Below are 11211 nucleotides of genomic sequence, written 5' to 3' on the forward strand. Positions count from 1 at the left end.
AAGAGATCCTACATTTCCCAATAGACCCTCAGTTGTATTCTCTCGTGTCCCATGGGTGAGAAATAAGTTCATAAGCAAACTGACAACGTTGCTTCCATAAGACTGTACAACAAAAAGGGACAGAGCATTGAAATCATTCTTAAACTTATGAATAACTCACGTTGCCAGTTTACCTGTTTATATATATTTTATTTGAATTTGTCGCCGTTTTAAAATATTCGTTCCATCTGCTGAAAACGGTTGTTTGATTTCGTCGGCCAAATATACTAAAATTTTGCTATACCGTCCGGTTGAGTTATTTTTCTATTCCTTATTTATTACCCATTTGAATTATAAATAGATACATTTATAAAATGTACGCTGTTTGTTATATCGGATTAGTTAATTTTTGGTACAAATTATTCAAGTACCATTATAACTACATACAAATTATTCTTTTTTTAACAAAAATGTTTGATAGAAATTTTTAATTTTCTTTTTGCATTTTATTTTAGATTATAAATATGATGCAATTAATAACAATTCAAACGGTTATTTACTGTGATAACTTTTGATATAAATTTAAGAATATAAAATATTATATATAATATGTTATCTAATTAGCTTTACAGAATGATTGATTTATCATTGACCATAAAGTGTCTATTAAAGTAATAATCTTAAAAATATTTTTTTTTACTTTGCTTTTATAATATAAAATGCTTTGTAAGTCTGTACTTTATTTTTTATAAGAGCACCAACTTTTTAGCATTTACTACATTAAAGTTATTCTTTTTCTAGTAGAAATGTTTGTTATATATTGATATAAGTTCTATATTATGTTTTACATTTTATTTGAGATTATATTTTTATAATTTATAACAATTTAAACGATTATGCATTCAAATAATTTTGAATTTAAAATTAAAAAATATAAATAATTGTTTACAAAATTGTAATTTATATAAATACATAAAAGTGATAACTGAAAATACACGGTCGAGAAATGTTTATTGATAAAAATAGTCATAAATATATTTAAGCAATAAATTGAAAACTCCACAAAATATTGCGACAATTCGTTGATTATTTTGAATTTACTAAGTAGATATTTGAGAAAATTAATACTGAAATCAATCGAGCCAAGTAGTAACAGCGGCAAATATAAATATTTGAATGAACAATATCAAAGTTTAATAAATGTATAGAACAATGACTACATTGCATGCGAGAACGTGACTCGGCGGCCAAATGGTAAGAGAGACTATATCCTATATCACTCAACAGTCACTCAGTTGTGTTTTCTCGGGCCTGCGGTGTAGAAATGAGTTCGTAAGCAATTTGGCAACATTGCTTTCACTTAGTTATTATTGAGGTGGACATTGTTTGGTCCATTGTGCGCATTGCTTTCACTTAGTCTATATAATAAGGGACAGAGCATGAAATCATTCTTAAGCTTTTGAATAAAACACGTTGCCAGTTTGTTTATTAACTTACATTTCATTTGTATATGTCGCCGTTTTGAATATATCTGTTCCATCTGTTGATAACGGTTGCTTGATTTCGTCGCTCAAATATATTAAAATTATTGCTATTAATAGACCGTCCGGTTGATTTATTTTTCTATTTGTAATTTATCGCCCATTAGTATAGTAAATAAATTGCCTTTATAAGATGTATATTATGACGGCTTTGACAATTATTAGCACTAATTATTCAAGCACCACTTATACTACATTATAGTTAATCTTTTTTTTTTCAATTTTTAGCGAAAATTGTTACTATTTTTGATGGATGTTTAAAATTTTTTTTTTACATTTTATTTAAGACTAATATTGTATTTTGTGTTAATTTAATCAGTATTACACTACATTAAATATGATTTAATTTTTAAATTAAAATTTAAAAATATTACTAATTTTTTTCAAAACTATAAGTATAATAAATGTATAAAACTGTTGAATAAAAATTGTGTGAAATATTCCTAAAATTATTTATTACATGTATATATAATGTGGTATTTAATTAGCTTTACAGAGTGATTGATTTATCATTGACCACTAAATTTCTACTAAAGTAATAATATTATAAATATTTTTTTTGGCTTTGTTGAGTATTATTGATTTGTCAGTTTATAAGTGGTTAAATATTCTTTATTCTTATAATAGTACCAACTTAATTTTTTTAGACGACAACATAAATTTTCAAGTTACTTACATAATACACAATTTTCTAGTTAAAAAAATGACTGATGAATAATAATCATTGGATCAATCCTTCGAAAAGTATTAGTACTTTAATATTTAGGAAGATGGAATTGCGCGGTCGAGAAATGTCTAATGATAAAAATAGTTATAAATATATTAGAGCAATAAATTAAAAACTCCACAACCTATTGGCAACATATTCCTTGATTATTTAGAATTTGATGGCCAGATATGTGATAAAATGAATACTAAAATTAATTGAGGCAAGTAGTAAAAATGACAAATACAAATATTTGGATGAACAATATTAGAGTTTCATAATTGAATAGTACAACATATATATAATGCATGTGAGAACGTGAATCTGCAGCGGCAAATGGTAATGTACAAAAAGAGATCCTACATTTCCCAATAGACCCTCAGTTGTGTTCTCTCGTGTCCCGCGGGTTAGAAATAAGTTTATAAGAAATCTGGCAACGTTGCTTCCATAAGACTGTACAACAAAAAGGGACAGAACATTGAAATCATTCTTAAACTTATGAATAACTCACGTTGCCAGTTTGTTTATTAACTTACATTTCATTTGTATATGTCATCGTTTTGAATATATACATTCCGTCTGCTGAAAACTGTTATTTGAATTTGTCGCTCAAATATATTAAAATTATTGCTACAAATAGACCGTTCGGTTGAGTTATTTTTCTATTTATTATTTATCGCCTATTAGTATTGTAAATAAATTGTATTAAAAAAATTATGCTGTTCGTTATATTATCGGTTTAGTTACACATTATTCAATGTACTGCTTTTACTTTAATATAGTAGTTTTTCTGGTTTTTTTTTTTTAGCAGAAATTGTTATATTTGATGCTAGTTTTACTTTTTACATTTTAAACTAAATATATATTGTAATTTATATTAATTAAATTATAGTTGAGAATTAATCTACATATGATATCCAATACTCACAAAAAAATCATCAAATTTGATGATTCATGGTAAATAATTTTACTAATATTATTATCTTTGAACTTCAATTCTAAATTATAATATAAATAAACGTTTGGTCTTCTGTAATTATTGATTTTAATTTTTTCTATAAATAATTGTTTTATCTCTAATCAAATTAGTCAATTTTTTTTTATTTTATTCACTTTTTTTTCTTGCTCTATTTATAAATGGAGGATGATAATTTTAATTTATTGTATTATATTTAGTTTATTTTTTATTTTTAAAGCTAATCTAAGATAATTTTTTTGACCATTTTATAAGTAATTGCAATATTTGATTAATAAATTTATTAAATAAAATCATAAAATTTTTATTATTATTTTATTGCATTAAAAAAAGTATTTTTTTGTTTAAAAAAATTATGATTTATGAACTTAGGACTCAATTATGGCTATTAATCTTCCTAATATATTTAAAATTAAAATTGCCCTAAAATTTTTAGTAAGCTAATTTTAATTGCATATAAATATACTAAATATCGGATCATTTTAATAATTAATGAATAAATTTAATTAAAATATGTAATATAAATTATATTATTTATTCAAACTTCATGCAATATAATAATAATATTCAAGTTAAAAAAATCAGATATGCCTTAAAAAACATATTGAAAAAGTAAATAAACGCCTAAAAAAAAGTAGAATCAAAAAATGCTATGACATAGTATCCAAACTTTTATTTAAGATGACGTCATACAGAGAATAAAACGATTTTAAACATGTTTTACTCAGAACAATATTATTTGATTTTAGTGTCTCGAAGTTTTTACCAAATTATAAAGGAGAAAGTTATCGATGATTTTGGTGACAATGCAACTTGATAATAGTTTTAAGGACGAAACTTTTTTTTTTTTTAAAAGACTATGTCTATAGAGTCGGTCCAAAATAGCACTTTAAACGTGACGAATTTCTTTTTGAGCGGCGATAACCGATTATCCTCATCCTTCAGCTGCTCCCTAGAGAAATATCAAAACTATTTAATTTATACTTTGTTATTGACGCACCGAGGTACCATTTGGCAGTCACTCATCTGAATTTATAAATACATTGTTATTATTGATAGAGTTATTCTATGATTTTTACTCGTTAATAATAATGAAAGTATCTATTGATCGAAAATTTGTAGAAATTTGCATAGTTTTTTGTAATATTAGAAGACATACTTATCACAAATATGACTCGATAGCATATATTCAATTCGAGGGTGGCAGGACGGATCAACAGTTCTTTTGGTAGCTGATTTTTTAGAAGTCAACTAAAATCAGATATTGTTTCTCTGAAGAATTCATTATTAGTTAAAAAAATTAAGGTCATCATGAAAAATTTGAGTATGAATTTAAAGTTCGCCGGTTCTGAATTTATTTATATGTAATATTGGGTATTATTCAAGACCATTTTTTGATTTTCAAGACTCATAATGTGATAATGTGTAATAAGAAATTTTAAATTGTTAGGCACATAATTAATAATGTACATACAATAAATTTCATTTGATAAAAATGCGAGTTTTGCAAAATTGTGTAACATGAATAATAGGTCTTGGCGCCATCAAACAGCGTTTTACAAATTTTAGATTGAATTTAAATATATTTATGATACATAAAATTGAATACTCCTTACTCTATGTATGTATTGAGTGAGTTTACTAGGTTCACTCGCACTGTAGTGAATATACATTCAAATTAAATTTTATATGACACTCAAATTTTTTTTTTTCAACTTTCTAATCTAAAATAAAATTTGCTATACATTTTTAGAGAAAAAATTCATTTACAATTACCCCACTTGACCCTGTGGATCAATAGTGTATTTTTTTAATTCAGAGATAAACATTTTTTGCATGTAAGAGGTTTTTCAGGCCTAGTTTAATTAAAGATTTGTCATACATAATAATTCTTTGGAAATTAAATTTTAACAAAATGGTAGACAAATTATATATAATATAGCGATTTTTTCTTTTTTTGATAAATGTGAAATGGTGTTTATTTTACGATTCCTATATCCGTTTGTGTTTGATAATCGGTATAAATGTGTGTATATACATTCGTTTATGTGTATTATTTTTTAGTAATATCTTTCAAAAATTTTATACTGAACAAATATGAATTTATATTTATTTGTTAGTGAACTCTAATTTTTTGTTTCATTGTGCATTATAATGCTACAATGAAAGTTATAATTCCTAACTATTATATTGTAATCAGTATACTTTATGATATTTAAATTTTGTGAAACACGCGTTACACAGTCATTAATATAGTCATATCTTGGAAACCCTTAATAATGAGTTCACTACTCTACTTGACAAACATTTCTCTATATTAGTATTTAAATAAATAATATCACCAGAAACAACTAATTACCGTAAAAAATTATTAACACCTTATAACAAAAATTTTGAGTAAGGGTCCTGGTGTTTATATAATTGCTCAGAGCTGTAAATGTCTCCTTGTGCCCATTATATCCTTCAACAGACCAGATTAGAAGAGTTTAGAAAGAACTTATACATAAATTATGCATTCAGTTAAATGACCTGACCTGGACATGTTCTTCAAAATTTGTGAAGCTGAGACAATATTTGATCAAGCCAGACTATGCTTGGATATGAAAATATATCAAGCTTTATTTTACAAAATAATGTTTGGGCAAAATTGGACTTAAAAATTTAAGTCTATGCAGAGCTTAAAAATGTTAAATGAAACTAAAGAATTCGATCTATAGATTATATTTTTGAATCATAAAAATATTGGTTAGGTTTAATGGAAATTTAAATAAATAAAAATTAAGAAACTCAATAACATAAAGTAAAAATCTAAATTATGATTTTTATACAGCAAGACTTTTTATTGAAAACATCATTCTAATTATTAATTGATGTCATTACTAAATACTTAGATTTCTAATGTTCATCGTGTGGGATAAAAGGTTTTCCCCAACGTTTTTCCCATAAAGATATATATTCCTTTTTAAGTTCTTCTCTTTTTGCAAAGTATTTTGGGTACTGAGCTTTTTCTAATGGATGCCAATTATCCACTACCCAATCTGGCGGGAAACAGTCACGTTCAAAAGCTGTACCTCCTGGTGATGACGGAACTAAAATTAAACACAACAATTTTCATTTTTTCATCAAATAATAATAGAAATATTAAATAAAAATAAAAAATATGCATATTTTAATTCAATTAAATTACAAATTTATTTATTTACAAAGAAAATATTTCTATAAGTATATTGAACAAAAATGAAAAATAATTTTTTGTTAACCATTTGTTCTCCAGCTTGCAAGTTTAAAATTTTGGTAAAAATCTATTTAATTGTTTATTTTCATATCCTATGGCATAGATGTTTAATTGAAAATAATTTAAATAGTATCAAAATAATATACATACTAACAAAAAAAAATCAAGTACTATTTGAATAAAAAATTAATTGAACAAGTGCTAAACTTAATCAACATTCAAAAAAAAAATGTTTAAACTTTACAACACTTATTCTTTTTAATTTTTTTTTTTTGTAGGGTGTTTCTTTGCCCATACGAAGCTAAAATAGCAATACAGCAAAAATGAATGAAAACCAACTTACTACATAATTTATAGTTGGAAAAATAGTTATGGAAAAAAAACTATACAGTTAAAACGGATATATGGCATCTTGCATTAAACATTATATCAAATATAATAAGCACTAATGAACTTTGTAATGAATTGGTCCAAATTATTTGAGGGTAAAATTACTCTACATAATGCAGTAAAGTTACTAAGAGCTTTTACTAAACATTTTTATTTATTTTGTCCAGGTATGACTTCATTTAATATAATATTTTTTATCAAATGTAATAAAAATGAAATTTGGCATATATCTATCACTTAGTATTAAGACCTGTTTTTAGAATAATATACTTTACTAATGTATGAATTATTAATTAAATTATTAACTATTAAATACATACATTGATGAGGCTGATAATGTTGATTTGCCCATAGTTCATGTTGACCTTTTTTCAATAATTCTTGTGCTTTAACTACATCAATTATATTCTTATTATCATCAAAACGTTTTCTCAGGCGTACTACATTAATTCGCATCAAAGGTCTATATTTTAAAAAAATAAACAAACTATAGTAAAATTATTACATTCAAAACAACCATATTTTCTGACAAAGATTAAGTGAACATAAAATTATGTCAAAAAATACTTAGGATACTTATTTTTTTTTTTTTTTAATAAATTTGTACTATTTTAAAATGACAAACAAATAAATAGATAATAAAAATATTTTTACTTTCTTTTAATCATAATAGTGATTTTATCATCCATGAATTTAGACTGAAGTGTTCCTAGGTATGTATAAATTACTTATTGGAAAATTATTTCAAGAAATACAAATAAAATTTATGTAGGTATCCTACACGTTAGACAATTATAGATTACTAACTTAAGGTTAAATTTTATTTAATTACAGTATTAAACGTGAAAAACTCAAACTAATAATTGGAATTATTTATTTTAAGTATAATAGACATTTTAAAATTGTTATTACAAAATATTTGTTACATGATCTTATAGATTAATAAAATAATATATAATTATTCATATAAATATTATTAGGTAATTTAATTAAATTATACTAATAATAATTTATACTGTATGTTAAAAACATTTACCTATAATGAACCCAATCTTCAATAGTTCTGCAAGCTTTTTTGTAAAGTGAGCAGACTTGTCGTTTATGAGTTATTATCTCAAAGGGTATATGGGCCATTTTTTACTTTAGAATATATGAAATATTTAAAACTGCTCTATTATAATAAGAAATATCTCAACATCAGTTATTCAAAAATTAAAATATAAAATTTTGTAACTATGAAACTGAAAAGTCTATGCTAGAAAATGTTATCATTGTATTATCATGCACACGAAATAACATCTGATTATACGATTGTTTGTTCAAAGGCCAATCCCAAGGTGGATTTATGATTATCAATGATGGAAATAATCGAATCGTTAGAAATTAGAGATGGGATTTTTGACTCTCTGATATGAATCAGTTCACTCAAATGGGTTGACGTAGTGAGTCAACTCCAAATCCCAAATCGTCGAATCTTTAAAGGTGCGATTCTGACTTGTGAGTTGTAGAAGTTTGTGGAACGCGAATTACGACTCGTAACTCATACTCGTAGAGTGCCTTCTAAATGCGCCTTAATAGTTATCTTAGCTAGATTAATATCAAATATGAAATATCGATGAACTATTGTTTTACCCAAATGTGAATGATAATTCATTTTACTCATTGTAAATAATAATTATTTATTACCTGCTATTGTAAAATGATACGTAATATTGCTATCAATAATTTTTTATTCATTATTTGTTTATATATATATTGGAATTAAATTAAAGCGCGAAAGAAATGAAAATCAAATTCAAATTGTATGTACATTATGGAAAAAGTAGTTGGTTATTACTAATTAGTAATTTTATGAGATGATAAGCCTCAAACCCTGATTTTTACCTATAAGATGGTTGAGCTAATTTTAAGTTAAAACTTCTAATCATTCAATATTTTTATTCCTTTTTTCTTCTATTAAAATTTTAGATTCTCAATACATATCCACAATAGTTACACAAAAAGTAATTTATTTGGTTATTTGATATTTATAAAATATTTTTGTATTAAATTGTTTAATATTTTTACTAATTATATTTAAATTTATTAATTATTATTGAAATAAAGAGGAAATTAAAAATCTAAAAAAACTATTTTTTTATTATTAACATCAACACATAGATTTATTTGGGAGAGCACCTTTGCCACGAATTGATGATGCTCCGACATTTACATACTTCGACATTTGACAAAGTAGTAATTGTTACGAACATCTGGTACTCCGACCATCTGATTCATAGGTTACCAAAATTATGACGGATTTTACTCCGACATTAAATTTAAAAAATGAGATAGTAAAAAATCCGACATTATCGATAGTTTGATTATGCATCGAAAGTTATATTATATTTCGATTGCATTGTTAGTAATAGGGCGCATTGATCGTATATGTTGCAACGCCAGGGTGGAGTGGCTACAGAAACACTACATTATTAAATTAATTATATTATTATTAATAATATTGTAAAATTAAAATTAAAATGTTCTATTCAATTAGCATTTATTTGCTACTATAGTTATTATACAATAATATACATTTTGCTTATTATTTTCTGGTACAATTTCTCACATTTGACAAATATTATTAATACTCGAATGATAATAGTCATTCATTAAGTATCATAAAATTAATAGTGTTTAATACAAATGTACATTTTTGAAAAAGTTTTCTCTATTGTTAGAATATATATTTATCTTTGAGAATTTTATTTTTTAATTATCCAATAATTACAAAATATTTTCATCAAATCAAAAAACTGTTAGTTAACTGTTTTTTCAGTCGATCCACAAAATTTTATCTAACAGTAACTTATTTTTTAACATCTAAGAGATCCATTTGAAAACTAATTTTTCTGTAACAAATATGTGCTGTAAAAATTGTCTTGTGCAATTTTATTAGTGATTAATTCCTAAGTGTGTAATATTAAAAAATAATAACTAATATAACACATAAAATTGTTTGTACAATATAAAATCATTCTTGGGGATGTCTGGATTTTTTCCTGTGCTGCATTAGGATATCTAAGTATAAAATAACACAGTATATCCAACTTCAATGCAGTAATTGTTGAACACATTTTTTTTAGTCTTATTACTTTCTGGAAGTTTCTTCCAATAGGNCATTACTTTCTGGAAATTTCTTCCAATAGGTTTTTATAGACTCAGAAGAGTATGATTAATTTTTCTTTCAGCAATTTTAATTGAAAATTAATTACTAAAATTATTTTTAACTTATATTAAAAAAAATTAAAATAGTATTAAACTGTGTAAGTTTTGCTACAAGTCTAATATGAGTTATGCTAAGAATTAGTAAGTTTTGGTTATATATAAGTAGAATTAATTTTTTCTTATTTAAAAATTCTGTGTGTCACCTAAAATTAAAAATATATTAACTCATCGTTAAAAAAATTTTATTTTGTGACATGAGTTTTATAATCAATGTTAAATTATAAGTAAAACCATTATAATCTCCAGTGGTGCTCAAAAAAAAGTTAAAAATATTAAGGAGTAAAAAATTATTTATTTAAAGTTCTTTTTGTTTAAAATCTAATATACATTTATTGAAATCAGTTTAATATTTCCTTGAAAAAAATATCTGAATAGCCTTTCCTTTTTTTAATAATAATTAAATTTGTTGGACAATTTTCTCAGTGGTCCAGTGAGAAAAAAAATCTTAAATTTAATGAGGGCCTTCTGAGCCAGGCCNAAGAAAAAAAATTTTTAATTTAATGAGGACCTTCTGAGTCAGGCCGACACTGCGAAAAGATGATTATTTTGCCAATGTTTTCATCTCGTTAGCTTAACGCGTATCCTGCAAATACAAATGTATTGTTTTATAAATACAAAATGAAGTTTTTTTAAAAATTTGAATTAATTTTATATGTACTTTTTAGAATATGAAAGCATATTCCAAAAAAAATAAAAATTTATTTTCAAAATAAAATCACGTAATGTAATGTATTATTTTTTGTAAATATGTATTTATATATATATATGTCCTATAAAAAAAGTTGTACAGTTTCAATATTACATTATTATATTTGATTTCCATTTAATGAGAAAAAATGAATAATTGTTTGATTATCAATCATGATTATAAATTAAAATATTTAACTCTATACGTATATTTGACAAAACTTCAAATAATCATAATGCAAATGAAAAAAAACTGAACCATTATTTAATGAATTGACTGCATATTTTTAATCGAGTTAGTTAAGTTTAAAACCAATTTACTTAGCAGAAGATTTTTGTAAGTTTATGATAAATCATAAACTATTGTCCACTGTTAACTTATAACTGCCTTGTGTTTACTTAATTTGACTAGAACGTAGGAGTATTGCAA

At 24.3% G+C, this 11211-nt stretch overlaps 1 protein-coding gene and 1 long non-coding RNA gene across 2 annotated transcripts; one reads left to right on the top strand and one right to left on the bottom strand.

The window, feature by feature from the left end:
• The first annotated feature begins 2663 nt into the window (after positions 1–2663).
• Positions 2664–9044, top strand: LOC126907453 (uncharacterized). The gene is made up of 3 exons (XR_007704538.1): positions 2664–3183; positions 6716–6994; positions 8153–9044. It is a non-coding gene; the product is annotated as an uncharacterized LOC126907453 (long non-coding RNA).
• Positions 5999–8107, bottom strand: LOC126907451 (NADH dehydrogenase [ubiquinone] 1 beta subcomplex subunit 9). Its single transcript, XM_050688746.1, has 3 exons — positions 7864–8107; positions 7148–7290; positions 5999–6291 (listed from the first exon to the last, which is right to left on the bottom strand). The coding sequence occupies exons 1-3, from the start codon at positions 7959–7961 to the stop codon at positions 6098–6100; spliced, it is 435 nt and encodes a 144-aa protein (XP_050544703.1). The 5' UTR covers positions 7962–8107; the 3' UTR covers positions 5999–6097.
• Positions 9045–11211: the final 2167 nt, after the last annotated feature.

Source organism: Daktulosphaira vitifoliae, unplaced genomic scaffold (assembly GCF_025091365.1).
Source record: "Daktulosphaira vitifoliae isolate Bord-2020 unplaced genomic scaffold, ASM2509136v1 Scaffold_5, whole genome shotgun sequence".
NCBI classification, from domain to species: domain Eukaryota; kingdom Metazoa; phylum Arthropoda; class Insecta; order Hemiptera; family Phylloxeridae; genus Daktulosphaira; species Daktulosphaira vitifoliae.

What these genes read in the sequence shown, in the direction of transcription:
- LOC126907451 (XM_050688746.1), bottom strand. Translation starts at nt 7,961, where the DNA reads ATGGCCCATATACCCTTTGAGATAATAACTCATAAACGACAAGTCTGC. An exon ending in GAAGATTGGGTTCATTATAG is followed by an intron (nt 7,291 to 7,863) that starts GTAAATGTTTTT and finishes TTTAAAATATAG; the next exon opens with ACCTTTGATGCGAATTAATG. An exon ending in ACATTATCAGCCTCATCAAT is followed by an intron (nt 6,292 to 7,147) that starts GTATGTATTTAA and finishes GTTTAATTTTAG; the next exon opens with TTCCGTCATCACCAGGAGGT.